Source organism: Canis aureus, chromosome 2 (assembly GCF_053574225.1).
Source record: "Canis aureus isolate CA01 chromosome 2, VMU_Caureus_v.1.0, whole genome shotgun sequence".
Taxonomy (NCBI): domain Eukaryota; kingdom Metazoa; phylum Chordata; class Mammalia; order Carnivora; family Canidae; genus Canis; species Canis aureus.
The window spans coordinates 65,708,971-65,736,969 of NC_135612.1; the positions used below are offsets into that span (position 1 = coordinate 65,708,971).

At 44.2% G+C, this 27,999-nt stretch overlaps 1 protein-coding gene across 6 annotated transcripts in view; it reads right to left on the reverse strand.

The window, feature by feature from the left end:
• CC2D2A (coiled-coil and C2 domain containing 2A) overlaps positions 1-27,999 on the reverse strand; it is a 137,278-nt gene that overhangs the window by 105,654 nt on the left and 3,625 nt on the right. For 4 of the 6 annotated variants that reach the window (XM_077877073.1, XM_077877098.1, XM_077877056.1 and 1 more), the window contains exons 2-6: positions 25,349-25,407; positions 23,115-23,198; positions 21,293-21,416; positions 2,720-2,808; positions 2,288-2,389 (exon numbers count right to left, since the gene is read on the reverse strand). In XM_077877073.1, the coding sequence (XP_077733199.1) occupies positions 2,288-2,389; positions 2,720-2,808; positions 21,293-21,416; positions 23,115-23,198; positions 25,349-25,387 (438 nt within the window). In that variant the 5' untranslated portion in view covers positions 25,388-25,407. Of the gene's footprint in view, positions 1-2,287; positions 2,390-2,719; positions 2,809-21,292; positions 21,417-22,637; positions 22,739-23,114; positions 23,199-25,348; positions 25,408-27,999 lie in introns of those variants that run through there. The other 2 variants (XM_077877082.1, XM_077877091.1) reach the window with 2 other exon arrangements.

The window sequence follows — 27,999 nt, forward strand, 5'->3', positions numbered from 1 at the left end:
TCCTATCATTTCCATGTTCCTTATTGTTCTTCATTTTATTTCTTAAAATATTTTAAGATATAACTTTTCTATGGTAAATGAAACTTAAATTAACCCCAAAACTTATATGAAGTAACCACTAACTAATTCCCTTTCATTTTAGAAAATTTAATATTGTAGCCCGTCACTACCTCTACATTACATATGCTGATTTATAACGGTATACCTCTGGGCTTCCTTCCATGTTCTGGTTTGATAGCCCATGGCTTGCAAATTGTCTTTTTGGTGTAAGCACAATAAACTTTTACTAATAATACTTCAGGGGAAAAAGCTTTTCTGAAAAAAAAAAAAAAAAAAAAAAAGGGCGAGGCAAGGCAGTTGATGTTTGCCTCATGTTGTTTTGCAAATGGGCCATGTATGCAAGTAGAAGGCAAGGAGAGTCCGAAGAGAAGTAAACCATTCTAAGATTGCTAGATGGCAGTTTTCATAAGCAAGGGAACTTATGAGGCATGTCTTGGGTGGCTGCAAGATGAGTAAATCCCCGCACCTGCCTGTCAAATCTCAGAAGTTTATACAGAGGTCCTGACTAGGTTCAGCCAAGTACACCAGGCAGATGGTCAACACCACATTTCTATCTCAAGGCTGTATCCCTAGGGCAGCTTCTGGGAGTGGGAAAGGCAAGTGGTATACACATTTCCAGGACAGGGGAGGGGGTAGGGGCCTCCAATTACGTGGGTCCAGCTCGCAGGTCAACCAGCGGTCACGTCTTTTTGATGACCTCTTCCAACACCTCAAATCCATAGAATGGCTCTTAGGGGATATGGAATATAACAGATATAAGTCAAAGTCCTGCTCACAAAAAGCAATAAGTACTCTATAAGCCAAGGGAATATATTTTTACTTTTACAACTTGAAGCTTTATTAGGAATCTCGTATTCATGGCTCATAGACAAGTGAGAGCTGCCATGATTTTGTGAAATGATTATCAATCAGAAAGTATAGACAGGCTCAGATAGAAGAGACCAAACCATCCTATCACTTGGCGCATCTGACCGGATGCCGGGATTCATACTCTGAACAACACAACTGAAGTGTTTGTGTCAGGCTGATGGGATTTTAGGTAGTTTTTCTTTATTTTCCAATATTTTAAAATTTTGGCTCTTACAACGAAGAAAATAAATGGAATCAAAGAAAAATAAATGTCTCCTCAGCAGAATGGAGCAACAAACTGTCATAATGCTATTTCATCAGACCCATGGAGTGTTCCTATTAAAGAACCATGGGCCATGACACACGTAACTTTCCTTGTAATCATGCAATCTTTGGCTTGTTTGGGATGAATATAGGCAAAATTTTATAACATCCCATCACAGAAAAAGAGAAGGCACCCTCTAAGCAATCAGTGGTCTTTCCACAGAAACTCCTTCACATCTGTACTTCTCTGTCTCAAGAGTGAAAACCAACCCAAACCATCACCATCAACAATAAATAAGTGGATTAGACTTGCAAACACTTCACTGATGTTCTTTTCTTCCTTCTTCTACCCTCTTATAGGCTTGTTCTTCATCTATACCCCTAACAAGACTTTCTGTCTTTCACTTCCTGTCCTCCTTGTGGGCCTCAATGGTCAACTTTTCTCTAAGTGTCAAGACCTCACTCATGCAGTCTTCTTTCTGTCAGGAAACAAAGTCTGCTCAACACTTCAAAACTCACTGCAGTAAAAATGCTTCCTAAACCCATTCCTCCGGGCCTGGTCCCTTCCTTTGTATGTGTTTCTAGAGGCACATTGAGACGCCCCACCAGCACCTCAGATTTAAACAAAAATCACTCTAATACATTCCAACCACCTCCCCATCCACCGAGGCCCTTTGTGTGACATTCAAGGCCCCACCATCCCACTCTGCTTTCCTCTCTCCGCTTCCCAGCAAGATCCATAGGTCCAGCAACACTGACCCATGAGACAAACTGGGAATGAGAAAAAGCTGGAATCAGACCCCAACTCCTCTGCATGCATGCCCTGTGATCTGAGGATGGCCCTGTGGCTGCTCTGAACTTCAGTTTGTTTATCTGTCAAATGTGAACGAAAACAATAGAACCAACCCCATCGAGGTACTGGGATAATGACATATGAGAACATGGGAGGAACGCCTGGCAAACACCTGGCACTGAGCAGGACTCTATAAACAGTAGCTACAATGATTATTGATAAGCATTGAATGCCTCCTCTGTTCACAGCTCTGGTCTGCTGGAAATGTTAAATTCTGCTTCATGGTCTTTGATTGCAAAGTAGAGAAGGCCTGTTTCTTACCTCTGTGCCAAATTCAGTCTCCAATTCTTTCTTGCTGGGACTTTGTAAGCGCCTGGGCCGAGTGGTGGGGATTTCCTGCAGCAACGTGCTTTCTGCTTTGGACTGCAAAGTCAGAGAATTACTGCTGGGTAGCGTCAGTGATGCCACAAAAAGCTCATTCACCATCTTGGTAGAAAATAATCAATAAAAACTATATGCTGCACTTCTTCTAGAGAAGAGCAAGTGAAATGGTTAAGAAAAACGACACTGAATACTTCTCGAGCATAATTTTCCACCTGTGTCAATGTTAAATACTATATTAATATTTAAAACAAGAAAGACAAATTTAATGGCATTTGAATCCATGCAGTTTTGAGCAAACAGAGCATTCTAGACGAGATCTGAAGAGCTGCAATCAGTACTGAGCAAAATATTCATGTGGTTTTTCCTCACCCTTGCAGCTTGTAATTTCTCCCTCATGCGTTCCCTCATGGAAAATTCTGCAAAGCCTGTCCTGGAAGCTGAAGGAATTGGAGGTAAGCCTAAGAAAACACAGGAAAGTTACTTTAAAACAACATTTTTTTTTCCAAAGGGAAGATTAGATTAAAAAATAACATGAGAATGTAATTTTGTTTTGCAAATTTAGAACTTTACATAAGCAAACATGAGATAATGCTGACAACCATCCATTTGACGTAATAAGTGCATGTCTTGGCTTTTTTGCAATTGACGGGGGGAACCTGGGTCCTGCCAGGAGTGCCACATTGACTTAACCAAGAATGAAACGAATGACATTCGACTATTCAAGGCACAGACACTCCAATTCAAGTACCATTGGGAAGAGACTTTCAAATTTGTTGAATGGAGAAACAGGCTTGTAGGTGAAGGGGTGGCTAATGAGTTCAGGGTTCAGCTTTCAACAGCGATGATCACTTCAATCAGAGAAACTTTCCTATAGGCTCAAGCCATTGCCATAGGCTAAACAAATCATAGACACAGCATGTATTTTATATTATTAAATATTATTAAATATATATGTAAATCTCATGAACTGTTGTGAAGCTAGTAGGTGCTGGGCACTAGGATATACGCTTTGAATGTATCCCTGCAGGGAGGACACAGTTGTTACTATCACCAGGGATCTTGAAGACCAAGACTCTGAGGTCCCTGGAGTAAGTGACTGGCTCTCCGATTGCATACCTGGGATGTGTAATATTCGAGACTGTTCCTGTTTCTCTTATTCCTAATGCTCTAAACCAAAGTGTCAGGGAACAGAATGTTACTATGCTTGGAGCAGAAGGGCTGAAATGGTGTGGAGTAGGATGTAAACTGGCAGGAGGAGTTTGGGATCGAATTATGGGGAGCCTCTGATGTTACACTGAGGAGCCTGGAACATATTCTCCAAGCAGTGGGGGAGTCCTGAGATTGCAGGTGAGAGGTGGGTGGGTGGAGAGAAAAAGGCACCAGAGACCCCAGCTCGGATGTCCCAGTGAGTCAGTGGGAGCAACCACACAGAGGCCACAAGGAGGGAAGGATAACAGGACCCAGTGACCAAGGGGAGGTCATGCGGTTCTCACAGCAGCACATCTTCCCGGCACTTGTTAGGTGTGCAGGTCCTCAGGTCAGGCCCAGACCTACTGACCCAGAGGCTGGAGGTGCAGCTTAGCAATCTGTGTGTGTGTATGGGAGGACCCCTGCTTTAGAGAAAGAAGGAGGAAGTGCTGATGGCTGAGCTTTGACTTATTGACACTCATGGGCCTTATTTGGCAACAAGATGCCTCTGAGGTGCTGGTAGGATGTGAAAACGTGTGCTTATCCAGCACCAGGGGCTCAGGGGCTCTGGGCGAGGCCCAGACCTAGGGGTAAAGACTAAGGAAGCATGTCTGCCTTGGCGGCTGCTGGCATCTCAAGAAAGCCTTTTCCTAGGCAGAGCATGCAGGAAGAAGTGTTTCTGACACCTGTGGCCATCAGCACTGTACATGGGAGAAAGGCTGGCAAGTGCAAGAAAAGGCAAGAGAAGGTATTCTATTGGACGAAGGAACAGCAGTGGGAAGAAGGAGAAGGAGAGATGGCCAGCAAAGGCCTCTGCTAGCAACAGGTTTGCAGCTCCCTCAGTGCCAGCTTCGTGCAGAAGAGAGGAGGGTCATGGGTTTCAAAGCTTATTTCTGCACCCTGGCACTCAGTTTCTTCGGTTGTGTGATAGAAAGACAGAAAATTCTACTTCCATCAGGCTCCAAACATGGCACTCATTCAGTGCCTGTAAGGAGGCAGGAAATAGTTTCAGTAAAGATTGTGGTCTTGCATGTGTGGGTTGAGGTTCAAGTTCTTTTTTTTTTTTTTTTTTTTTTTTAGGTTCAAGTTCTTAAGAGAATCTCTGTCAGTGCAATGAAATGGCCTTTGACCATCTTTTTAAACTCGTTTTAAAAAAATGATCAAGCCATTCCTTTCCATTTTCAAGATCATGTAAACATGGTAAATCATACCCGTTATTATGTATACTTAGAGTCCCAAGACTTTTCCTGTATGGCATTGGTCACATTTTGAACTTACATATTTGTGTGATTATTTGGTTAATACCTGTTCCCTTCCCCAGATTCCGTGGTCCCCAGCCACACAGGGCAGGTACAGGGCAAGTGTCAGTAAGCGTGTGTGATTCCCTGATGAGATAATGAAAGGGCTTCTGGACTGGGGCTTGTCAATCCTGTTCTCCTGCTGGCCACCCACCTTGCTCCTGCCCCCAAAAGAAGGATGTTTATAGTCAACAATAAGTGTCTTTAAACACAAAAATGCACCTTGTTTATTTACTTCCCCTACTAAAAAAAAAGAAAGCCAGTTTTTCAAGTTTACTTAAAATAGCTACCATCTAAATGTAGCTCACTAGAATAATTTTATATGTTAGTTTTTAAAAGAGAGACAAGATATTCTATTAAACATTCTCTCTTCTGAATGGAGAAAATGAAGTGACTTCTCTAGGATTAGTTTTAAAAACTGTGAAAGATTTTGAAATGGTAAAAAGTAGTTCTTGCTTGATATTTTAGAGTCCATGCTGGTGAAAGACATTTCAAGGGTATACAGATTTCTGAATCAGATTTGCACAAGCTTGGTGGGGGGTCACTTCCCCAGCTAGAATGTGACCCACTGGAGGGCAAAGACCTTGTTGGTGACCTTCGTACCTGGCACTTAGTAGCACTTAATCAGAGAAAGGAAAACATACAAGAGGGAATGGAGGGAGAACATGCAAACAAAATAAAATGTAATTCTCATTTGGGTAAAACCAGATGATGATGACAACAGTTTTTTCAAGATAACATGATGAACCATGTATACTAACTCCCTTTAACAGAATAACTGATAGAGATGAAGTGCTTTCCTTTTTATCTAGTAGAATACAGTGGTGTTTCCTTAAACGACTTGAACTAAAATAACCCTCCTGAGACATTTTTCCCCCTAATTCATTGTCAGTGACTCCACTACCTTGCTAATCTGCTCTGCGATCCCAAACTGCCTATTTTTCCTGCCCTGGGGATCAGAACAGACTTGCCAAACCGGAGGAAGAGTGTGACCTCACATTTACATTTACAGAGGCTCTTTGACACAGCTGAGCGAACCTGGCATGAGTAAAGTTTCTGCGGCATCAAATGCAAAGAGTGTGATGAAAATAATTATAAAAATTATGAAAGACTTGATTTGGAGACATGCAAGAACTTGCAGATAATGCGAGTGTTGCAAGACATTCCGTTAAACATCAATTGGTATGAAATACGGATTTCCTTGGCAAGATGGCCTTTTTCAGGCAGTAGGATGATGTCCTCACCATGCTGCTCTGGCTTCTCAGGAAACCCATCCATCCCGAGGCTTCATCAGCCTCATGTTGGCATGCTTCCAGATCTTCTCTGCTCTGTCTCTTTTACCCTATCACTCATGTTCACTGTACCCCACCTCTCTGTCCTTACAGGCTTCACAAAACGGTGGACACTTTCCATTTTTCTCTTAACCACTTCTATTAAACCTGAACCCTCAGGAAACACAACCACCTCCTCGGAAGATAGGCACTGCATTTTGAAGTAATGCTATAATCTTCTCATCTGTCCCCAAGTCGATGGGATTTTGTTTTTATGGAGAAGTTTCTACAGTTCTTCCTCCACAGTCCGGAGGTCCTCCCCACGTCCCCTTACTGGTGTCAAGAGATCCCCATCTTTCTTGCAAGGTGTTGTTCTGTGACTCTCACTGCTGAGACCTGAGCTCTCTGTCTATCATGGGGTATACCAGGACTTGGCAAGGACTTGACATAAAATCAGAGATAGAGTATTTTGTTTTGGATTTGAATTGGTATTATCTGGATTCACACGGATTGTAGAACAGGTGAGCATGATGATGATTGGGTAGTGACCTTGTCTTCTACCCGCCCGGTCTAATTAAAGAATATACTTCTAGGGCAGCCCTGGTGGCTCAGCAGTTTAGCGCCGCCTTCAGCCCAGGGCTTGATTCTGGAGACCGGGGATCGAGTCCCGCGTCAGGCTCCCTACATGGAGCCTGCTTCTCCCTCTGCCTATGTCTCTCTCTCTCTCTCTCTCTAATGAATAAATAAATAAATAAAATCTTAAAAAAAAAAAGAATATACTTCTAGATGTTTTTATTTTATTTATTTTACTTGTTATGATGAATAAATATTTACCAAATCCTGTGGCACCTTTATGTTTTTATCAATTGGGCACTATTGATAATTGTCAAGATCTTTTTTTTTTTTTGTATATTTTTTTATTGGAGTTCGATTTGTCAACATATAGCATAACACCCAGTGCTCATCCCATTCAGTGCCCCCCTCTGTGCCCGTCACCCAGTCACCCCATCCCCCCGCCCACCTCCCCTTCCACTACCCCTTGTTCATTTCCCAGAGTTAGGAGTCTCTCATGTTCTATCAATACAATAATATTATTGTAATCATAGAACAATAAAAATTTAGTTTGTTAATATGGTGAGTAATAAAAGCTTCGGCATAGAAATAGGTTACTTAAAATTCTTGGAGCAGGAAGTGGAACGAAGGAGTTCAAGATGAAAAAGGAATGGTGTCAAATTTTCAACTGTTCAGGGAGAGCTTGTTTCTGATTTTTGAAGGAGATAACAGCGCTCGTCAAAGCACTGTGCAGTTTAGATTCTTTGGGATAATTTTAAGAATGATATAACATTTTTATTTTAAAGCATTAATATTTGTTTTATATATTTATATTTTACTAACATCTGTATATTTATGTCATCAATAAAATATTTAATTTTTTTATAACAACTTACAGAGCATAGTTCTTATAGGCACAGTGGTCGAAAGGGTGGAGAGAACACTGCCTGACCTGTTTTTAATGCCTGCCTCTTTCCTCCAAATAGATAATCTGTCCTTTCCCATTACAAAATTCCTGGATAGAGTGTAAATATGGAGTTGGGGGGTAGGGAGAGCATAGGACAGAAGTCAGCTCAATCTTAGTAGAAATCTGGAGGGGAACAGGGCAAGTACCTGAAAGGCTTGGGAGGAAAAATATGATGAGTTGGACAATCTGTTCGACTGTCCTCAACATTGAACAACTTCATATGGATGTAAGAAAATGGAGGGTGCTGTCAGCCACTGTCAGCCCTCTAGGAACACAGGGTGTCCTTGGCTGTCAGGCAGGAAAACCTGCCACAAGGAAAGGGCTTCGGGTTATAATGGTGGTTGTCACTAGGATGTAAGGAGGTGGGTGATTATTTTCTTGTCTTTCCTTCTCCTGATTTTCTAATTTTTATCAAGCAGAGTAGTATCGCTTGTCAAAATCTTACTACATAAAATGAGAGTCAAAATAAACTTGCAAACAGTAGGCTCTGCCCTGGGTTTTGAGCCTCAGTGCTGCTGATGGATCACATTTGCTGATGGGTCTGGAGGTATTTCCATGGTCATGTTCTCCTCTGTTTCTTTATTTCATGGTCTCATTAATATCACATTTTACATTAACTGAAAACATGGGACCCTTATCTTGGCGCGAGTCTCCTTTTCCCCCAGGGGTGCTTTGAACCCTGGATCTGGATCTGCGCACTGCCCCTTCCTGCATCTCTGTGTGTCAGCACACCTCACAAGCTTGGGGATTGTTTAGGGCTAAATGCTTCTGTCTCCCCCAGAATTCATATGTTGAAGCTCTCCACACCATCCATGATGATGGTATCTGGACGAAGCCTATGGGATCCTGAGGGTGGGGCTCCCAGGATGGGATGCAATAGTGCCTCTCCACCTTTGTAAAGATTTTATTTATTTATTCATGAGAGACGCACAGAGAGAGGGCATGCAGAGACATAGGCAGAGGGAGAAGCAGGCTCCTCATAGGGAACCCGATGTGGACTTGATCCCAGACCTCAGGATCATGCTCTGAGCCGAAGGTAGATGCTCAACCGCTAAGGCACCCAGGCATCTCACATTAGTGTCCTTCGAAGAAAAGAAAGCCCAGAACCATGGCTCTCTGTCTTTCCACCATGTGAGGATACTGTGAGAAGGTAGCCACCTGCTAGCCAGGAAGAGAGCTCTTACCAGGAACTGAATGAATCTGAGCTTTAATCTTGGAATCCCCAGCCTCCAGAACTGTGAGAAATATCTGCTGTCCGAGCCACCGTCTATGGTATTTCATTATTGCATCTGGAGCTCACTCGGACAGGGATCATCAGCTTGTGCAAGACTAGGCCCAGCCAGCCCAGCCTTCTGTCCCTATACTCCAGGTGGTGGGATAGGGTGAGGGGGATTCAGACAGGGCTGAGATTCTACAAGGCGGCTTCATAGATATTTTGCCATGAAAATTCTGCCTTGGATAGAGTGGGGAAAAAAAAGTAAACCTCATTCACAAGGGCCAGGGACTGCAAGAGAGATGCCAGGGTAACCGACCAGTGTCAGAACAATCTTTGTGAATTTCCAAGAGGGGAAATGACACGTAAGGCTTCTGAACTTGGAGTATTCTTGCAGGCCTCAGCGCTGCTGATAGATCAGATTTGCTGATGGGTCTGGAGGGATTTCTGTGGTCATGTTCTCCTTCTCTGCTTCTCCTTCTCTGCATCTCTGTCAGGTTACTAGCATTCTCTAAAACCTAATTTTGGACATGCTAGATTAGAGAATCTCTTCTCCAGTTTTCAAACATTCAACCAACAAATATGTATTGAGCACCTATTATGCATACAAGGCACCAAGGATAGAACAGTGAAAAAAAATGAACAAATCCTCATCTTTGTGGAGTGTGTTTTCTGGCACGGAATAGAGAGAGCACAAACAGGCAGTATATTTAATACGTCTGACGGTAATAGGTGATATGAAAACAAATAAAACAGGATCCGGGATAAGGAGTGCCAGGAGGCGGGGTGTACTGCAGTTTTAAGTAGAGTTGGCCAAGCAAAGGCTTCAAGCTGACTTTGGAACAAGTGAAGGAAATGAGAGATCGAGCCACATGGATGGCTTGGGGATGTGCATTTTATAGTAATACCTGGTGCAAAGACCTCTTAGAGCCATACCTAATGCAGGCTCAGAGCAGAAAGGGGAAACATAAAGGGCAGGAGATGGAATACCAGGGTATCAGGTCATAGAGATAAGGGGGAGACAAACAGTGTAAGTCATCCTACAAAATGTGGCTTAAGCTCTGAGTCAGGTGAGAACCACTAGAGGACTGGAAGAGAGGAGTGACATGACCTTATTTTCCTAAAACCATTCTGGCTGCTAGGGTGAGAACAGAAACCAGGGCATCAGCTGGGATGCTGTATGACACTCCAGATGGGAGGCGAAGGTGGCTTGGATTGGGATAAGAGTGGGTGTACGTAGTGAGAAATAGGTGTATTTGAGGTCTATTCTGAAGATAGAGCAAACAGGACTTATAGGAACTTATGAATGGGGACAGATAAAGACAGGAGTTAGGGATGACCCAAACAACAGAAGAAATGAAACATGTGTTTAGTGAGATGAAAAGATCGTAGGACAAACAGGTTGGGAGGAGGAGATTAGGAGTTCAGCTTCAGTAGAGTGAAATTTGAGTTGTCTCAGGATAGAACACAGACCTAACTAAATGTAAAAGCGAACAGCATAAAACTTATAGAAGAAAATACAGGAGAAAAATTTCATGAACTTGGGTTAGGCAAAGACTTTTTCAATATAATCCTCAAAGCACAATCCATAATAGAAAAAAAGTGATACACTTGACTTCATCAAGAATGAAAGGTTTTTGTACTTCAAAAGATATGATTAAGAAAATGAGAAGATAAGACATTTACTCAGAAAAAAGATCTATGAATTATTGATCTGATTAAGTACTTGTATCCAGAATATAGAGAACCCTTACAACTCTGAGGATGAAGAACCCAGCTAATAATGAGCGAACATTTAAGCAGATATTTTACTAAGATGATACACAAATGGCTAATAAGTGTATGAAATAAACACTCACTATCATTAATCATTAGGGAAATACAAATTGAAAGCACACCAAGATACCATTACACACCTTATAAAGACCATAATTAAATACTGGTAATACCCAGTGTAGACAGTTCTCACATACGGTCGGTGGGAGAGTAAACTGACATAGTGGTTTTGTAAAACAGATCGGTAGTTTCTTAACGCGTTAAATACAAATTTGACCCAGAAATCCTACAACTTCTAAAAAAAAAAAAAAAAAAAGAAAGAAAGAAAGAAAGAAAAGAAAACAGATATCCATGCAAAGACATGCTGCCAATGTGTTTAGCAGCATTATTAATAATAGCCCCAAGCTGGAAATAATCCAAATGTCCATCAACAGGTGAATGAAAAAGTAAAATGTGGTATATCCTTATGATGGAATACAATTCAGCAATAAAAAGGACCAAAATGTGGATAGATGCTACAATATCTATGAATCCCCAAAAAACATAATGCTAAGTGAAAGAAGCCGGACACAAAACACTACATATTTTATGATTATGTTTACAGGAAATGTCTAGAAAAGGCATATTTGTAAGGATATAAAACAAATCAGTGTTTGTCTAAGGCTGGGGTGGGAGTCGGGATTAACCATATATAGGCACAGAGGAACTTTCTGGAGTGATGAAATATTTTAAAACTGGACTGTGGCGATGGTTGTACAAATCTATACATTTAGCAAAAATGTAAGTATACATTAAATTGTATACTCACTTTGGGCAAATTTTATGATACACAAATTATACTGCAATAAGGCTTGTAAAAATATGAGTTACCCCATTAGACACGCAAACATAGATACTAGTGGAAGGCTGCCATTTAGTCTGAAAGAGCTCTGGACTTGGAGGTAACAATTTGGGACTGGCCAGTCTTACATATGATATGTATGTGTTAGAATTTCAAGTCCTGAGATGACCAAGAGAATGAGTATTGATGAAGAACCAGAGGGCCAGGGCCCTGAGCCTGGGCGCTCCGACATCTGGAGGCTGGGGGCATATCAGAACCAGCAAGGAAAGAGGGACAGCCAGCCAGGGAGAGGACAGGAAGAGAGGATTGCTGGAAGCCAAGTGTAAAGGGAGGAGGTGGAGCTGGGCTCCACCAAAAGCTGCTGAAAGTCAGTAAGGCAGAGACTGGCAGGTGACCAGTGAATGGAGCAAACAGGCAATTCACTGGCTGCCTCCACAAGAGCAGCACCGCTGGGGAGTGGGGATGGGAGTTAGACTGGAGTGGGTTCAGGGATGCCTGGGGGGCTCAGTGGTTGAACATCTGCCTTTGGCTCAGGGTGTGACCCAGGGTCTTGGATTGAGTCCTGCATCAGGATCCCTGCAGGGAGCCTACTTCTCCCTCTGCCTATGTCTCTGCCTCTCTCTGTCTCTCATGAATAAATAAATAAAATCTTAAAAAAAAAGATTGGAGTAGGTTCAAGACTGGAGATGAACACGGGGGTAGATGACTCAGGAGCAAAGTTGCTTAAAGCAGTCTGCTGGAAAACGCCTTTCCTGATCGCTAATCATAATGATGGGTGTATTTCGTACTTGTGCTCTTTCATGATATAGTCAGTGAGGTGTGGACACAAAAGACAGAGGAGAGGCTCAGGAAACAGATTTCCCAGGGAAAGGCAAGACAGGACAGGGTCAACTGGTTAGGCCTGGCTAGTTTGAATGATTCTGGGAGCTCAAAGCTATAGCGGTGGCTCTAGTGGCCTGGTACCTGGCCCTGGGATGATGCAGGCTGAGAACTATTGCTTCCTGGGGCCGTACCTGCCAGAAAGAGTTGGGCTGGGACTGGTCAGCTTGCATTTCAAAGGCACACTTCACTCTGAGCCCTTTGCCATCTCTAAAGAATTGTTGAATCTCTTCAACCCAGAAAGGTTATTTCCCCCGCTAAGATGTCAAATATCATAACATGCAGAAAAAAAATGAGAGAATACAATGTACTCTTTATTCATTCTTGTTTTAAAGCTTTAATTTAGTCCCCTTGGTACTGTGTTAGGTAGCGATGGCCAGGGCTGGTGAACTTTTTGACCTTTCCTTACATTCCCCAGCATGCTCTGACTAGAATGTTCTTTCCCTCATCCAGCTGCCAGACTCCAAGGTAACTTCCAAGACCCAGCTTTTATTGGGCAGGTCTCCTTGTGTTCCATATTGTCCTTTGTGACATTTCTTTCCTGGGTCAGTCTCTCCAGGGCTTGATGATTTTTAAAAAGCATGCCTAAAACGAAGCTCTATTTCCTTATGTTTGCATCAGATTTCACTAGATTCCCAACTTTCCTTTCCACCAATACTAAGAAATTGGCTCTGAAATGATGCTTTAATCAGAGAAACTAACACGAATGAATGGAAAACAGATGTCACTAATGAAGAAATTTATGTTCATAAGAAACTACTTAACATTTGATAGTTACTCCCTCAAGAGATGGTGCAAGTTGGAATCATGGGGGAAATGTGTGTACTTTTTTTCTAGATGTTTATTTGATTTGGAGCTAGTGCCTGTTCAGTGAAATGCTTTCTTTATTTGGAATGTCATGACTATATGTATGTTTGAATAGAAAATTAGGAGCCAAAGCCTTCACTGCATGATTTATGCTGCTGTTAATCAGGGAGGTGGCACCTCTGAGCATGCGCCCTGGGGCAGTGGGGGAGGCCATATAATCAGTGTGCTGGTATCTGAGTATCTGAATACAGTTTGACTTTCATGACCCTTGGCCACCTGGAGGAATGCTATAGTGTAGAGAGGGTGGTAGGCTCAAGGTGGGGAGTTGGGGTGCTAGCACCAAAGGGGAGACTAGACCCATGAGAGATTTGGAAAGTAAATGTCAAAGACCCATGTCCAGGAGAGCAGTCCTGGTTGGAAGGATGTGGTGGGCATGGTAAATGAGCATACCTAAACCAGGGCATGGCTTTGCATAAAAAGCGGAGAGACTGGCTTGAGACATCTGTTCACTCAGCAAGCATAATTGAGTGCCATCTGGGTACGAGCCCTGTGCTAAGCAGACCTGAAAGTCAGTGTCTACCCTCAAGAATTTCTAGTCCAGTAGAGAGGGGAGGCTGTGTACCAGAAAAGATGACACTCACATGGGCAGGAGCCTTGAAGCACAGAGAAGGTCTACTCAGCCCACACTGGGGCATAAGGGAAACTTTCCAAAGGAGGTGGTGTATATATATATTGATTTTTGAAAGGTCAGTAGCGAGGCTAAGTTGAACCAATAAACAAAACCCCCAAATAGAGAAGGGGTTAGTTTAGGTAGGGAGAATAAGGTAAGAAATCCACCCAAGTGACAGAAAAAGATGAGGCAAAGCCAGAGTGACAATCTCGGGAAGGCTCTATGCCCCATAGGAGGAGTCCCTGGGGACCTGGGAGCCACCATGGACAGTGTTGGTTGCAGGATTGTTACTGCACCTTCCATGGACAATTGCAAACCCTTAGCTTTAAAGACTAGTTGGGGTTGGGATTTGTGTCAAATGATGCCACAGCGTGGCAATTAAGAGCACAGAGGTCCCCTGACTGGAATTTGAATCCTGGCTCCACCGCCTCTAGCTGGTGGTTCTTTCTGCAGGCAGTTTCCTAGCCTATGAAACAATGCAGATGAGATGATCATGCTGTGCTGAGAGTTACATGATGTAATGCACGTAGCAACCTTAGTGCTCAAGAAAGGTAATTATTTTTGTTAGTTCTTTGGCAACAAGTTCTTCTTTTGGCTGGAGGAGACGACTATGTATGTGCTAGCCCCTCTGCAGGTGCTTTCTGTGTATTGTCTGATTTCATTGTCCTAACTGCTGCATTACGTCCAGGCTTTTATGATCCCCATGTTATAAATGACACTCCAGTGGCTTGGAAAGATTGGAGTTCTTGCTCAAGGTCCCATGACTGAAATTAGTAATGAGCAGCAGTGAGTCTGATTTCAGTTTCTATAGGCTTCAAGGAACATTTGCTGGCTTATAATGTTTATTTCTCTTAATATCTTGACAACATAATGGGATGTGGGCAAAGGAAGAGAATGAGGAATCTTGGTAGAAATCATATCAGAAAGTTTGCTACCTGGCTCTGAATGTGCTCTGAAGTTCTCAGAGTTCAAGATTGCCAAATTTTATCATCTATGTACTCTATCATCTATCCATCTACCCGTCTATCCGTCTATCTTTCTATCTACCTATCATCTATCTATTTTGGCTAGGTGGTACGTGGGATGCCTCAAGTAAACCACTAGATGCTTAGGGAAGAAAATAAAATGGAATTATGTGAGCTTAAAAAGTCCCATAGTGTTGTCAATATAAACTGTCTCGTTGGGGCTAGGGAAACCACTGAAGCTGAGGTTTCGCCTAGGGAAATGTAAACAGTATTTATAAATTGGTCATGAGAGAGCTTCATGATCTACTTACACAAAGTATTAGTGGAGCCTAGGTTGGGGGGGTTGCCAGGATTGTTTCAACATATCAAAATCAATCAGTGTGATATGCCTCAGTAACAGAACAAAGGACAAAAAAAACGCATGGTCATCCCAACTGATACAGAAAAAGCATTTGACAAGATTCAACATTCTTTTATCATTAAAAATTCAACAAAATACGGATAGAAGGCAACTACCTCAACTTAATAGAGGCCACTTTGAAAGCCCACAACTAACATCATGCTCAGTGGTGAACAACTGGAAGTGTCTCTTTTAAGATCAGGAGCAAGGCAAGGATGCCTCCCCTCACCACTTCTATTCAACACAGCACTGGAAATCCTAGCCAGAACAGTTAGGTAAGTGCTATAGACTAAATGTTTGTGTTCTCCCCAAATTCTTATAACGTAATCCCCAGTGCAATGGTTTTTGGAATAGAGGCCTTTGGGAGGTAGTTAGCTCATGAAGGTTCCACTCTCATGAATGGAATCAGTGCCCTTTTAAAAGAGATCCTAGAGAGCTCCCTTGCACCTTCTACCATGTGAGGACACAGCAAGAGGATAGCCATCTGTGAACCAGGAAGTGGGCCCTCCTTACCAGATATCAAATCTGCCAGGGCCTTGATCTTGAACTTCCCAGCCTCCAGAACTATAAGAAATAAATTTCTGTTCTTTATAAGTCACCCAGGCTATGGTATTTGTTATTGCAGCCCAGACATACTAGGATAGCAAGAAAAAAAAGCTACAAAAGGCATCCTAATTGGAAAGGAAGATGAAAAACTATCTGTTTGCAAATGACACGGTCTTACATATATAAAACCCTGAAGATTTTACACAAAAACACTGTTCAGCTAAGTTGCAAGGTATAAAATTGACATACAAAAATAAGTTGTGTTTCTATATCCTAACAGCAAAAAATCTAAAAAGGATACTAAGAAAACAATTCCATTTAGAATAGCATGAAAAAGAATGAAATATTTAGGAATAAGCTTCACCAAGAAGGCAAAACACTTGTACACACTGGGAACCAAAAAGCATTGTCGAAAGAAATTAAAGACACAAATAAATGGAAAGAGAGTTCATGTTCATGAATTGGAAAACTTAATATTGTTAAAATGTCAGTACTACCCAGGGTGATCTACAGATTTAATGCAACCCCTATCAAAATTTTACTGGCATTTTTTTCCACAGGAATAGAGAAATTCATCCTTAATTCATATGAAGTATCAGAGGACCCTGAAATAGCCAAAACAATTTTGAAAAAGAACGGAGTAAGAGGTCTCATGCTTCCTGACTTCAAAACATATTATAAAGCTACAGTAATCAAAACAGTGTGGTGCTGGCATAAAGACAGACATATAGACCAATGGAGTGGATAGAGAACCCAGAAATAAACCCTTGCATATATGGTCAAATTATCTTCAGAAAGGCTGCCAAGGCACTCAATGGGAAAAGGACCATCTCCTCAATAAACAGTGTTGGGAAACTGGCAATTCATATGCAAAAGAGTGAACTTGGACCCTAACCTTACATCATATAAAATAAAACTCAAAGTGGATTAAAGACCTAAATGTAAGACCTAAAATTATAAAACTCCTAGAAGAAAACATAGAGGAAATAATTCATGACATTGAATCTGGCAATGATTTATGAGGTATGTCACCAAAAGCACAGGCAATAAAAGCAAAGGAAAAAAATGGGACTATCTCCAACGTAAAAGCTTTTGTGCATCCAAGGACATAATCAGTGGAGCAGAAATGCCAACTGTGGAATGGGAGACGATATTTGCAAATCATGTATCTGAAAAGAGTTACTATAAAGAATACATAAAGCAGGCCTGTAGCTCAATAACAACCACCAAAACAATGAACTTGATCAGAAAATGGAAAAGGACAGATATTTCTCCCAAGTGTGATACACAAAAGGTCAACAAGCACACGAATAGATGCTCAACATCACTAGTTGTTAGAGAAATGCAAATCAAAACCACAGTGAGAGATGAGCTCACACCCACTAAGATGACTAGTGTAGAAACAAAACAAACAAAATAACCTAACTTTCCTAACCAAACAAAATAACCTAACCTTCCTAACCAAAATAACCTTCTCCGATGTGGAGAAACTGGAAACTTGGTGCAATGTTGGTGAGAATACAAAATGACACACCCACCATGCAAAAAGTATGCCAGTTTCTCAAGAAATTAAGCATAGAACTACCATATGAACCCGCAGTCTCACTTCTTGCCATATATCCAAAAGAACTGAACACAGGAGCCTTGAAGATATATTTGCACATTCACGTTGATAGCGATGTTATTCCCAATAGCCAAGAGGTAGTAGCAACTCAAATATCTGCAAAGGATGAATGTATCAGCAGGATATGACATATACATACAATGAAATGCTATTCATCTTGAAAAAGGAATGAATTCCTGTCACATGCTACAATGTGGACGAAACTTGAGGACATGATTCTGGGTGAAATAATCACAAAGAGAAATACTGTACGGTTTTACTTACACAAGGTACTGAAAATAGTCAAATTCATTGCAACAGAAAGGAGAATGGAATTGCCAAGGGCTGAAGGAAGGAGAAATGGAGAATTAGTGTTTAATGGGTAGAGAGTTTGTGATTTGCAAGATGAAAGAATTCCAGAGATCTGTTGCACAATATATGTGAATATAGTTAACTCCACTGAAGTGTACATTTAAAAGTGATTGAGACAGCAAACTCTGTGTGTGTGTGTGTGTGTGTGTGTGTGCTTTACTACCATTAAAAATAAAAATATAGGGGTGTTTGGGTTGCTAAGTCAGTTAAGTGTCTGGCTCTTGATTTCGGCTCAGGTTGTAATCTCAGGGTTGTGAGATTGAGTCCCTGGGCAGGCTCTGTGCTCAGTGCGGAACCTGCCTGAGATTTTCTCTTACATTTTCCCTCTGTCCCTTCTATCTATGTATCTATGTATCTATCTATCCTCTATCTATAGATACATACCATATATCTTCTGGCAAAACAAATAGAGAGTAAAAGGATAGTTTTTTTAAAAAGATATTTATTTATTTATTTACTTATTTATTTATTTATTTATTTATTTATTTATTTATTTAAGAGAGAAAGCACATGCAGGGGGATGGGCAGAGGGAGGAAGCAGACTCCCTGTTGAGCAGGAAACCTGATATGGGGCTTGATCTCTGGACCTTGGGATCATGACCTGAGCCAAAGGCAGATGCTTAACTGACTGAGCCACCAGACACCCCAGAAAAATGATACTTAAAACAAACATGGCAAAATCTTGTAATCCTTGAATCTGGTGCTGGGCATATGATGTTTACTGGGTTTTCTTTTTTTAAAGTAAGCTCTACACCCAATGTGGGCCTCAAACTCACAACCCTGAGATCAAGAGTTGCATGCTCTATCAACTGAGCCAGCTAGACGTCCTGAAACTGGATTTTATTTAATTCTGTGCACATTCAAATTTTCATTCTGAAAAATGGAAGCCCCAAGGGGTATTACATGTAGGATCTTAAGGACTTGGCACTTGCCTTGGTGACATCTGATTTACTTTGAGAATATCAGAAGCTATTTTGATAACCAGACACATAAAGCCTTAATAGATGGGCTAAAGAATTGTGAACAGAGGAAATAAATTTGTATTTCCTGTTTTGCTTGGAAAACATAATAAAAAGGATCAAGAAGAAAATGTGCCTGAGTGATGAAAACTCTCCCCAAAGAGCAGTCAGCCTCCTTGAACTCACTGGAGAGCTGTGTGGCCCCAGTCCACGTTCCTGCAGCCGAGCAGCGCAAGGACTGTGCGACTGAGTGGAAGGTGCTCTCATCACTGGGCCCCTGTGGTTTCACCGTCACCTCCTCAATCAGCTGATTCTCCCATAAGCCTACAAAACCTGAGTGGGCAGGGCTGAGGCTCTGGGCTGTTACGCCCCGGCAGAGTGGTCCAACAAATGTCACGGGGCCCCCACTCTGGACCAAGTATTGCTCTAGGCACTGGGGTTAGGGTTGGCCATGACTGGAGAAGGCTGTCCTGCTCCCAGGGATAGTCAGCAAACAGTTACCAGGGGACGCCAGGGGGCGATGTGTGCTCTAGAGCAAAACAGAACCAGGAGGACTAGGGGAGAAGGTAGGAAGGTGCTCTTTCGACAGATGGTCAGCAAAGCCCCCCGCTCCCTCCCCCCAGACTCCTTCATCCATCTCCACTTGACATCCAGCAGGCGTCTCGAACTTTGCAAGTCCTTCCTCGGTTTTACCCCAAACCCACTCTTTCTGCCATCTGCCCCTCTCTGTAAATGGCAACTCGGTTTTCCCAGTTGCTCAAATTACAAAGCTGGCATCATCCTTCCTGCTTTCTTTTTTTTTTTTTTTTTAAGATTTTATTTATTTATTCATGAGAGACACACAGAGAGAGGGAGAGGCAGAGACACAGGCAGAGGGGGAAGCAGGCTCCATGCAGGGAGGCCGATGTGGGACTTGATCCTGGGTCTCCAGGATCAGGCCCTGGGCCAAAGGCACTAAACCACTGAGGCACCCGGGCTGCCCAATTATTAAAAGTCTTATTATTGGCCAAACCTCTCTGACATCTTTTCCCTTGATTTAAAAATAACTACTTGGGACACCTGAGTGGCTCAGTGGTTGGGTGTTTGCCTTCAGCTCAGGTCAGGATCCTGGGGTCTGGGGATCGAGTACTGCATCAGGCTCCCTGCATGGAGCTGGCTTCTCCCTCTGTTTCTGCCTTTCTCTCTCATTGTGTCTCTCATGAATAAAATAAAATCTTTTAAAAAATAAAAATAAAAATAACTACTTAATGCGGCACCTAGATGGCTCAGTCGGTTGAGTGTTTGACTCTTAATTTCAGCTCAGGTCATGATCTCAGGGTTGTGGGATTGAGCCCCGTGTTGGGCTCTGCACTGGGCCTGGGGTCTGCTGGAGATTCTCTCCCTCTCCCTCTGCCCCTCTCTGCCTCACACATACTCTTTCTCTCAATAAATAAATAAATAAATAAATCTTAAAAAAAATAAAAATAACTACTTAAATATTCAATAATTGTGCTATGGATTGAATTGTGTCTTCCGTAGAATTCATATGTTGAAGCCGCTACCCCTAATGTGACTGTATTCGGAGAGAGGACCTCTGAGGAGGTGATGGATGTTTAATGGGGTTATATAGTGGGACCCTGATAAATAGGATTCCTGTCCTTACAAGCAGGGATATCCAAGTGAGCACACAGGGAGAGAGGCCTCGCTGGAAACCCACCACCCTGGCACTTTGATCTTGAACTTCTTGTTTCCAGAATTATGAGAACATAAACGTCTACTGTTTGAGCCTCCCAGTCTGCGGTATTTTGTTGTGGCAGCCTGGCTAAGACAAGTTGTAATCTTCAGTAATGAATATTTTTGAGCATTTTGAAAAAGAAGTAACTGTATGGCATGAAGTTTGGTTCTGTTTTCCTAATCTGTAACAGTCCTATGATATCATCTCTCTTAGATGGGAACCACATTTTTCTTAGGGTTGGACTTCAGATGAGTTTGCTTCCAAAGCCCTCTGGTTTCCAATAGTTACTTTATTTCCCAGCCCTGCTACAGGGAAATAGGGTAACAATTGTGTCATGATTACTTAACTGAAAAGTGTCACACACCTTCTCCTCTTGTCTAATTCACTTTTCATGAAAAGCAACAAGGAAGGGATAATCCTTTTCCCAACAGCTGAGCTGCTAATGAATGATGTCCTCTGTCATGGAGGTTCTTGGAAGGGGGAAGAGTGTGTATGTGTGTGGGGGGCGGAGGGCGGTGCTGGGTAATTGCAGGAGTCCTCAAGGGCCAAGGCCACTGGGACCCTCACAAGATCCCTCATATCTTGCAATGTCTGAATCAAGCCCCACATCTTGGACATGCGTGGCTTCCTAACCATTCACGCTCCCTTGAATTCCTACGATTTGATCACCTGTACTATTTCTATTTCAGGTAGCACTTCCAAACTTATGTGGTTATATAACTATGTCCCGAAGCTATGTGTCCTGTCTCCTAGACAGATGCTAACAGACAGAATCATCCAGATTTGAGGTGACGTGTGTGGAGGGGTGGTGGTCGCGTGTGAGAAATAATACCCCTTAAAAATCCGCATATGGCTCTGTGCTGATCACAGTAGGCAATTAATTCATTAATACTGGTTGAACTCAGTGAGGGCGACACTTACTCCGTGGGCCTCGACGGCTCATCATGCTCAGGGGGCGAGTGTCAGAATCTTCCTGCTCGGGCTCCTGCTGGCCGCCCAGGTGGGGATTTTCAGACACCATCTCCTCGGGGCCAGCGGTGGGCAGCTGTGGGCAGAGAGTCAGAGGCTGTTACTCCCTGGGCTTCGGTTGACTCAGATCCTCTCTGGGGATGGGATGCGTCACTCAGCGAGGGGACAGGCCTCAATACTCTTCAGATCTAGATAACTGTGGGCCCGTCACCAGTGCCAGAAACACTGTGCCAACCCTGAGTTTGTCTAATAGGGTCCTTGCGAAATTACTGAGGCATCCCCACCTAAAATAGTTTCACAAAGTCTTCCCTGGGTACTTCAGGACAAAGAATAGCCTCCGGTTCCTTCCCCTGCTCCTTGAGGAGGGGAGGCTGGTGAGCAGAGGTGGCAGCGGAGGCCAAGGCTGAGCGATGGCCTTTGGGGCCAAAGACTTGCCTTCTGAACTCAGATGAACCGTGGGACTCTGGGCAAGTTACTAACTTCCTAGCTTCCTTCCTTCTCCATCCGTAAGAAGGGAGTGTGCAAGGGGGACACTGAGCCGCTTGCTCCTTTGTGTCAGGACTTGTGCAAAGCGCAGACATTGTGATTTAAATGAATGTCCTGGGGGCGGATCTGGGGCAGCGGCTTAGAAAACAAACAAACAAACAAACAAACAAACAAACACATTCCTCCAAATTCCATTCTGAAGTGCTGCTGGGGCTCGGAAACGCTACTCTGGAGCCCCCCAAAGTGCTGCTGCTCCGAGGTCTGCAGTCGGGCTCCTGCAGTTCGAGCCAGGAGAAGTGTCCGCTCTATGGTCTCCTCCTCGTTCCTGTCTCCTGTCCCGCCCAGGGTCCCAGCCCCGAGCCTGTCACCTCCGGTCACCTCTGCGCGCTGTGCCTGTGGCCCCTGAGCTAAGGACTTGCACTCTTCCCAGAAGTGCTGGGTGCCCCTGCCCCAGCTGCAGGAAGGGGCTCGGTCCCCCTGAGTGGCCGGCGGTGCCCCCGTCGCCCTGGTCCTCCCTGGGCCGCTCCATCCCGGCTGCTGGACACCCGGGGGCCCGCCTCAGCCCCGCGTGGCCACCTGGAGTGTGCGGGGAGGGCGCAGCGGGGACAGGGGCTTCTCCCGGCGCCTCAGGTCCCCACCTCCCTGTGCCCCTCTCAGGCAGCCCATCACGTGGCTGCTGCCTCAAAATGGCGCTCTCTCCCTTCCCTCCCCTGCTGGCATCTCGACTGTTCCAAGCAAATTGCCCGTCGGCAAGATGTTCCCCGCCTCCCCTCCTCAGAGGACAGGGGCTCCTGACCACGGGCATTTTTACCTGGACAAGGCCGGTCGTGCAGGGGGTGGATGCTCCCAGCCAGGAAGGCTCACTCCTGTGGAGGAGGCTGGGGTGGGGGTGGGGGTGGGGGCCTCGGGTCTAGACCGAAACTGAATTCGGGTTTGGGAAAGGCACAAAAGGAGAGTTCCCCATGACTAGTAGTCCTGCACTGCCATCTATCGCCGGCCTCAGTCCATGGAGGAGAACTACAAAGCCTCCTTCCCTCTCTTCTGGACTTCTCTCAGGAGGTGGGAGAAACCTCAGAGGGATGACACCCCCGGGTATCAACCACGGTCTCCTTCTGAGGGTCATCTGTGAGGCCTCACACAGGTCCTACACTCCACACCCTCCACCTGCATCCCTGCCTTTCGGGGTGAGGGGGGCACCCCAGGAGGATGGGTGGTCCCCTGCAGGGTGCGCGAGTCTCGTCAATCAGCCTGGTGCACAGCCAGACCCCTGGTCCCCAGCACTGCATACCCGTTTCTTTCTTTTTTGTCTTGCAACCTTTGAAGTCTTCTTCTGTCTGCCCACCTCTGCGACCTCATTGTTTTCGCTGAACTCCTTTGAAAAAAATGCAAAGGGAAGAGCCATCATTTGGTTTGTGTATAAGCTGGTGAAACAAAAACCAGTAAGAGGGGAAGAGGGGTGCATTTTAGGTATTAAAATTAAAATGGCCATCTTGCCCACTCCCCTAAAGTTGAGTGTGAGCTAAGGGGACAGTTGGCATGGTCTATGCAGCCACCAGCATATACTCTTCTCAAAATAGACATGGTCTTGAAAAACTGTATCGAAATGGAAACATCATGATGAGGTGATGCTGGAGCCTCCATGGTCCCATGTCCTCCTTTGTGCCCGCAACATCCACTGTGCTTCCAGCTCTGGGGATGCAGAGAGGCTCCCTGCCCTCAAAACTCATGATCTAATGGAGGCCATGAGCATGAGCGAGTGAACCTGCCAGCACAGCCAGTGTGCCCAGACTGAGGAACCCTGCAGAGCATGATCTCAGAATCATACCTGGGGTTTCAAGGGCTGGGATCCTCTGCACCCCCAGCCTCAGTCTCAGGTCCAGGATAATGAAGATGCGTGTTAAATCACCATGAACTTTCAATTTAAAGAAAATGTCTGCAGGTCTTTTTGAAAACAGAGAAATTCTTTCACAGGGCAAGCTTTGTTTTCTTTTTCCACATTATAAATTCTAAAGCTTTAGTTATATAAAGTGTTGGAAGCTGAAGTGTTCAAGCTTTAAACTTTTCTGGTCCTAGGGTTTTACAAACTGGGGTACAAGTATCTCTGGGTATAAAAGAAGCCGCAAGGTAAACCTGGAATCAGTCTCCTCGTTATACCAAATTGGAAAGTGCTCAAAATAAAACTGGGATTTTTTAAAATATGGAAATAAACTTGGAACACACAAAAAAATGGATTTTAATGATATGACTTAAGATTTCAAAGAAATATCATGCAGGTTTCTGAGCCAGTCTCTGACTGCACATCCTGCCCTTGGTCGTCAGAGTTAGAGATGGCAAAAGCTTTGGTGAGCTGGGGAACTGAGGTCCTAACTAGCAAATGGGCATAGCTTGGGCTTGTCTTCTGTCCAAGGGACTTGATCTCCCTGACTCATCCTCTGGGTGCAAGCCCCACCTCATCGGGACCTCACAATTCAGGCCACAATTCAGGTCACAATTCAGGGCCACCATGTAGGGAGTGTTCTTTTCTTAGGAATTGGCCAAATTAGATTATAGGATGTTGATGAGATTGAGATGTGAAAATGTGGCCCCTAACTCATGTCTAAGTTCTAATTGACTTAGAGAATAGATTTGAGACAAATCTGGGTTTTGGTTTTTTTTTTGTTTTTTTTTTTTCTTTCTAATAATGATTTGATTCTCTATCAGCAGAAAACTGTCTAGTAGGACTGCAAATTAGATAGAATGACAACTCCATGAAGGCACAGGGCTTTCTTTGATCCTGTATCCCCAGGGACCAAGGCACCATAAATGTTTGTTTTATGAATGAATAAGCAGATGTAGATTTATGTGGGTTGTCAGGACATGATACCTTGCTTAAACTGAATCTGCATGGTTTTTGCTGGGTAATGTGTTGCTTCTGGCTTTAGAAGTACTCTATGGAAAACAGAGTATCTTCTCCATTTCTGCTTCTGCGGTCTCCAGTTGGTGGGCCCCAGGGCTAGGAGAGAAGCTAGGGTTGAGAGCAACAGCTTCTCCTCCGTTCAGAGGTCTACAGTCTCTAAATAAGGATCTGCCTTCTCTATTCTAGACAGTGTTTAATGATGTTTTGTACATGATGGGCTGGAAATTGCAGGACCCCATGAGACAGAGGATTTTATTAGTGGTTATAATCTATGATTATTACCTTCACTCTGAATTTCTCTACAAATCAATGGTGCTTCAGCAGAGCTGACTCAGCAGCAGGTGGTAACTTAAAACTGCTGTGTGTCAGAATTCATGAAGTTGTGACTAAGCAGCTTGAGAGCATCCACGTGGAGTTGCGCCCCTGGACAGCCTGCAGGGATGCATTTCTTATACCATCAGCCAGCCCCCTTCGCCACTGCATGCCTGACATAGCACCTTCTGTGTACAGTAGGTGTGCAATAAATGCTTGTTGCTGATCTAACATCCTCACTCACAAACACATGCTACATGAATGCAGGGAACACACAAACATACTTTCAGGGGAACATCTAAGCAACTACTTACCTCTGTAATTATTTTTACTTTTTCTTCCTTGGGATTCATTTTGGCTACAATGGTGGCTCCTGGACAGGAACAAACAAAAAACCAAAAAAAAAAAAAAAAAAAACACAAAAAACAAAGAAGTTGGGCCTTTGAAAATCAGCAAAACATCTTTCTTACTATCAATAAATATGAAGCTGACCTTGATGGTTAGGGAAGTGTTGGAACTGAATAGATAGGTGTTCCATTCCCAAGGAATATGTGCTTGCAGACCCAGATAGGTGGAAATGAGCCCCAGAGGAAAAAGAAGTATGCTAGACCCTTCTGACCCCATGAACCTGGCAATAAGCCCAACGGTGAACCTGGTGCCACTGTGCAGCAGGTGGGAGTGAGAAAGAGTTGTGCCCTGGAGTCAGAGGCCCGTGGTGGGCATCCAGTACGTAGTTTCTCCTTTCCCCTCAAACCACCTTCTTACCACCTCCTCACTCTCTCCCCATGCCCTTGGTTCTCATTTCACTGAACAGAGAGATGACACCAGAGGGGGGCACCCCTCTTCCGCCCTGCTCCCACCCCTTCAAGTCAGGTAACCTCATTTGCTTCCACTCACTACTGTGCCTGTCCCTGTTCCCATCTAGGCCGGGATCTCAGCCTGTGCATGGGGCCTCATTACATCTCTCCTTTGGGACGTTGAGCTGACAGTTTCCTCTTTTCCGCCGGATCATAATTTCTTTTTGCTATATTGGCTCATTTCCCCCTAGTGAAAAAAGTGCTGTAATTGGCCCCTTCTTACAAAGGGCTCTCTCTGGGGTCTCCTGGGTGGCTCAGTCAGTTAAGCACCTGTCTTCAGCTCAGGTCATGACCCCAGGGTCAAGGGATGGAGTCCTGCATCCCACTCCCTGCTGAGCACCACTCCCTGCTGAGCACCTGAGCTGGAGGCCGGCAGCCCCCAGCGCCCGCGCCTGCCGAGCTCCCCGCCGGCCCCCCGGCCCGTGCCAGGGCCGCCCGGGACGAGGACAGGGAGCCGGAGGAGGCCCAGATGCAGCGGGCCCAGTTTTAAATTTTTTTTTTTTTTTTGAAATTATAACACTTTACTGTATACATGTTTTGGTCCCCTTTCAGCTTCTTTCTTCCTTTTAAATCATTCGGTTAAAGGAGCACCAGCACACACCTGACACAGCACTTGTATGAGCTCGCAGGTCCGAGCTCCTCCGCTGCCCCCTGCCCCCCCAACCCTGCCCAGGGCACTGGGTCACAGCCCTACCAGGCCTGGGAAGGGGAAGGAGGACCACGGTTGCAGCTCCAGGACTCTCCGAGTGCCTGCTGGTGCCCGGCCATCCACATAGGTCTCGTCCTGCACCTGTGGCTTGCAGGGTTGCCCAATGCTTCTCTCTTTCCCTCTGCCTCAGTGTGCTCACTCTGTCTCTCCCAAATAAATAAATAAATATTTAAAAAAGAAATAAAAAGACTCTCTCTGGACTTCTCTTTCTAGCTAATGCTCAAATTGTCAACAGTCTACAGGAAAGCTTCTCAAACCCTCTCTTTCCAAATCGGTTTGCTGGGCCCAGTGCACCTCGAAACTGCTCTTGTCTGGGTCTCCAACTGATCCTGCTTTGCCACATCTCATGATCAATTCTCAACACTCATCTTATTTGACCCTTAGAGGCATTAGTAATGCAAGTGACCCATCACTTGCTTTTTTCTTGAAATAGTTTCTTCACTTGGCTTCTGGGATGTGTTCTTTCTTGGTCTTCCTCCTTCCCTCTCTCAGGCTCCTAGGCTGGTCTGTATCTGCTTTCATTTTCCTGATCACCACACATGGGGCTCTGCTTTGCCCATATTCATCCCATGGTGGTCTTACTCAGCTCTTGGCTTTATTTATTTATTTTAAAGATTTTATTTATTTATTCATGAGAAACACACAGAGAGAGGCAGAGACATAGGCAGAGGGAGAAGCAGGCTCCCTGAGGGGAGCCCAATGAGGGACTTGATCTTAGGACCCCAGGACCACGACCTGAGCTGACGGCAGACGCTCAACCATTGAGCCACCCAGGCGTCCCTGTCTCTTGGCTTTAAATGCCACTTGTCTACTAATACTCCCCACTTACACCCTGGGCCCACACACCTCCCCAGAGCTCCAGACTCAAACATCTGGATGCTTGATGGATACCTTCACTTGGCATAAGACGCCCCAGATGAGCCTCTATGTCATCACCCCCAAATCTGCTTGTCCTACAGTCTTCCTTGTTGCAATAAACATAACTCATTTGTCTTAAGCCAGAAATGTTGGAGTCATTCTTGATTTCTCTCTGACTCTCACATGACACATTACATGCAATTCATGGAAATCCTGCCAGCTTTGCCTTCAAATCATATTGAGGATCCAATCTCTAAGCACCTCTAAATACCTCAAGCTACCTTTAAGCACCTCCACTGTCATCACCTTGGTCAGGCACCATTGTCTTTCACCTGGCCTCTTATAAGACCCTCCTAAAATCTCTGCTTCCCACCTTGCTCACCTACAGTTTGTTCTTTACATTGAAGAGAGTGAATTGTTTAAAATTCCAGTGTGAACATGTCCTTCCTCCACTCAAAAGCCAATGACTTCCTTTTTTTAACCAAGTAAAATCCCAAGCCCTTTCGGGGGCTACAAGGCTCTACATGATCTGCACTTGAAG